This window comes from Austrofundulus limnaeus, unplaced genomic scaffold (assembly GCF_001266775.1).
Source record: "Austrofundulus limnaeus strain Quisiro unplaced genomic scaffold, Austrofundulus_limnaeus-1.0 Scaffold662, whole genome shotgun sequence".
In the NCBI taxonomy this organism is placed as follows: domain Eukaryota; kingdom Metazoa; phylum Chordata; class Actinopteri; order Cyprinodontiformes; family Rivulidae; genus Austrofundulus; species Austrofundulus limnaeus.
The window spans coordinates 104,225-107,209 of NW_013953064.1; the positions used below are offsets into that span (position 1 = coordinate 104,225).

Below are 2,985 nucleotides of genomic sequence, written 5' to 3' on the forward strand. Positions count from 1 at the left end.
TTTACAATTCATTGTATTTTGTTTTCTTTGTTTTAGAGAATCAATGTCCCAACTTTGTGGAGCTGGGTTTGTATTTCTCCTCTGAATTATCAAACTGTGTCTGTTTTCAGAACCAAAGCCAACATGAAGACGTCAAAGAGAGGACGACTGTTTGTCTGGGACAAAAGACTGGAATAACAGGAGGTGGTTCAGTTTTATGATGGCAGGAAGAAACGTCTCTCCACCTCCTCCAGGTCTGTGCTGCTCCAGCTCCACAGTCCCAGACTCTTCTGGAGTCAGCAGCAGGACATCAGCTGAGAGACACCAAGAGACAAGAAGACCAGCTTCATGTTTTAGGAGTACTGCCAGAAGGATCAGGACTGCTTTGACCAGGATATGCAGGATATGCAGACATGATTCTCCTCCTCCACCTCTGGGAGGGAGTCTTGGGTGTTACACTGGCTTAAGGAGGTCAACTGGTCTCGATCTATGGACTGAGGCCCTCACAGAGATGGGCTCCAGAGAAGAAGAGTTAGGTGAAGCTGTGAGGGTCTCCCCTCAACCTCACCTCCAAGCCTCAGGTTCTGGTTCCAGTAGAACCCACAGTGGACTTCCTCGTCCCCTCCGCNGAAGCTGCAGAGCAGCTTTCAGGAGTTCACACCTGACTTCACTGACGATGATGAAGGTGGTGAAGTCTACAGGTTCCACTGCTCTGGTCCAGGCCTGTACCAGTGCCGAGAGACGGGCCTGGTGTTTGACATGAAGGCAGCAGGAGACGTGTCCTACAGGACAGTCCCCTGGGACAGAAGAGCCCTGAGCCAGCATCACAAGAAGCCTGCAGGACCTCTGTTTGACATCACATGTCCTCAGCTGTCTGTGGCTCAGCTTCATCTTCCTCACTGTGAGCTCCGCTCCACACGTGCAGTGGACCACCTGCCAGGTGCAGAGGACCACCTGTTAGCTGCAGAGGATCACCTGCCACGTGCAGAGGACCACCTGCCACGTGCAGAGGACCACCTGTCAGGTGCAGAGGACCACCTGCCAGGTGCAAAGGACCACCTGTCAGCTGCAGAGGACCACCTGCCAGGTGCAGAGGACCACCTGTCAGGTGCAGAGGACCACCTGTCAGCTGCAGAGGACCACCTGTCAGGTGCAGAGGACCACCTGCCAGGTGCAGAGGACCACCTGCCAGGTGCAGAGGCCCACCTGTCCGTGGCTCATGTGGACCATGGAGACATGGAGTTCATCAGACCTGAGAGGATGACAGAAACTCATGTGGTCATAAACATCAGGAGCTTCTCTGCTTTCGGTAACGTGAAGGATGAAGACTCTCCTCCTGACCCGGTCCGAGCGYTGGTTCTGCTCTTCTACAAGAGCCCGGCAGAACCTGGAGATGATCACCTGATTAATGTTCTGCTGCTGCCAAGAAATGTTCCTGTGGGAGAAGTTCTGAGATTCAGGAAGAAGTTAGACAAAACAGAGACGTTTCTGGAGACCCCGCCTCACTGTAAGCTGCAGCCTCAGCAGKTCTACACTCTGTCCACCGGTTCTGGACATGACTTGGTTCTGGTTCAGCCGAAAGAAGCCGAATTTGACCCGGAGTCCTACGACAACTTCCTGCCAACGTTCCAGGTGSTTTATGAGCAGCTGATGAAACACATGAAGCTGTTCCTGAAGGACAGCAGCTCCTCCAGCGTCTGGGACAGACGTCTTTGTCTGTCCTCCTCTGGACCCAACCGGTCCTGTGGATCCACCCGTCAGAACCTGTCCCCTGACGAGCAGCTGTCAGAGACACGGATCAGCTTCACGGATGGAGTATCAGGTCCTGTTCTGCAGTGTCTGCTGGACAAACTGCTGGAGAGGAAAGTTCTGAGTGATTCTGAGAAGGAGGCAGCCGAGGAGGAGAGGAGCAGGAGAGACAGAGCTCGCTTTGTCATCGACACCGTGAGGAAGAAAGGTCCAGCTGCTAGCTCAGAGATGATCCAGTTCCTCTGTGAGCTCGACCCGTTTCTCTCAGAACATCTGGGGCTGATGTGAGGATCAGGTTCTGTTCAACCAGACCTGAAGGTCAACATCGACCCACTTCCATGGTTCTATTCATCTAAATGCTCACGCTTAGCTTTAGCATTCAGCTAATCTGTTAAATTAAYATTTAGCTTTAGCATTTCAGCTRMTMTCTYWAATTARCAYTTAGCTTTTACATTTCAACTTCTCTCTTAATTTAGCCTTTAGCTTTAGCATTTCAGCTARTGTATTAAATTAGCATTTATCTTTGGCATTTCAGTTAATCTCTTAAAYCAGCATTTAGCTTTAGCATTTCAGTGTCATGATTGAATGAATTATGTTTATGTCCACTAGGTGRCGAGCATGAGTTCATGTGAATGTATAAATGTAAAGAACAGAACAATAGAAGGAGATTCTTATGTGACACACCTGTGAGCAAACAGGGTGAGCAGACCTGTGGAAAGATGCTTTAACAAAAGTGTCTGAGCATTACACAACGTCTGGTTCTTATCAAGCATGAATATAACATGGTGTCAGGAGTCCACTAAGAGCCGACCAAGGAGCTGAAACCACCGGAGAGCTTGAAGCTGACGGGAAACGTTGTTGAGAATTGGCGTGCTTTCAAACAACGCTTTCAACTATATGTCGCCGCAATGGGATTGGAGACAAAGCCGGAGCCAAGAAAGGTAGCGATGTTGCTGACCATAGCAGGAGCGCAGGCTTTGGAAGTCTACAACACATTTGTGTTTGATGAAGCAGAAGACAAAGAAAAGTTGGATGTTGTGCTAAGTAAATTTGACGCTCACTGTTCACCTAAGAAGAATGAATGCTATGAGAGATACGTGTTTCGTTCCCGAATGCAGACCCAGCATGAACCCTTCCATAACTTTCTAACAGATTTGAAAGTAAAAGCTCAGTCATGCAATTTTGGCCTGCTGAAGGACTCGATGGTCAAAGATCAGATCGTCTTTGGAGTACGTGATGTGAAGCTCAGAGAGAGAC

The 2,985-nt window shown here is 49.5% G+C and overlaps 1 protein-coding gene across 1 annotated transcript in view; it reads left to right on the plus strand.

Moving 5' to 3' along the window:
- Positions 1 to 2,152, plus strand: part of LOC106531643 (caspase recruitment domain-containing protein 8) — a 4,587-nt gene extending 2,435 nt beyond the window's left edge. Inside the window, exon 3 of the mRNA XM_014027545.1 lies at positions 1,102 to 2,152. Coding sequence (XP_013882999.1) covers positions 1,102 to 2,016 — 915 coding nt within the window. The 3' untranslated portion in view covers positions 2,017 to 2,152. The remainder of the gene's footprint in view (positions 1 to 1,101) is intronic.
- The last annotated feature ends 833 nt before the right edge of the window (positions 2,153 to 2,985 follow it).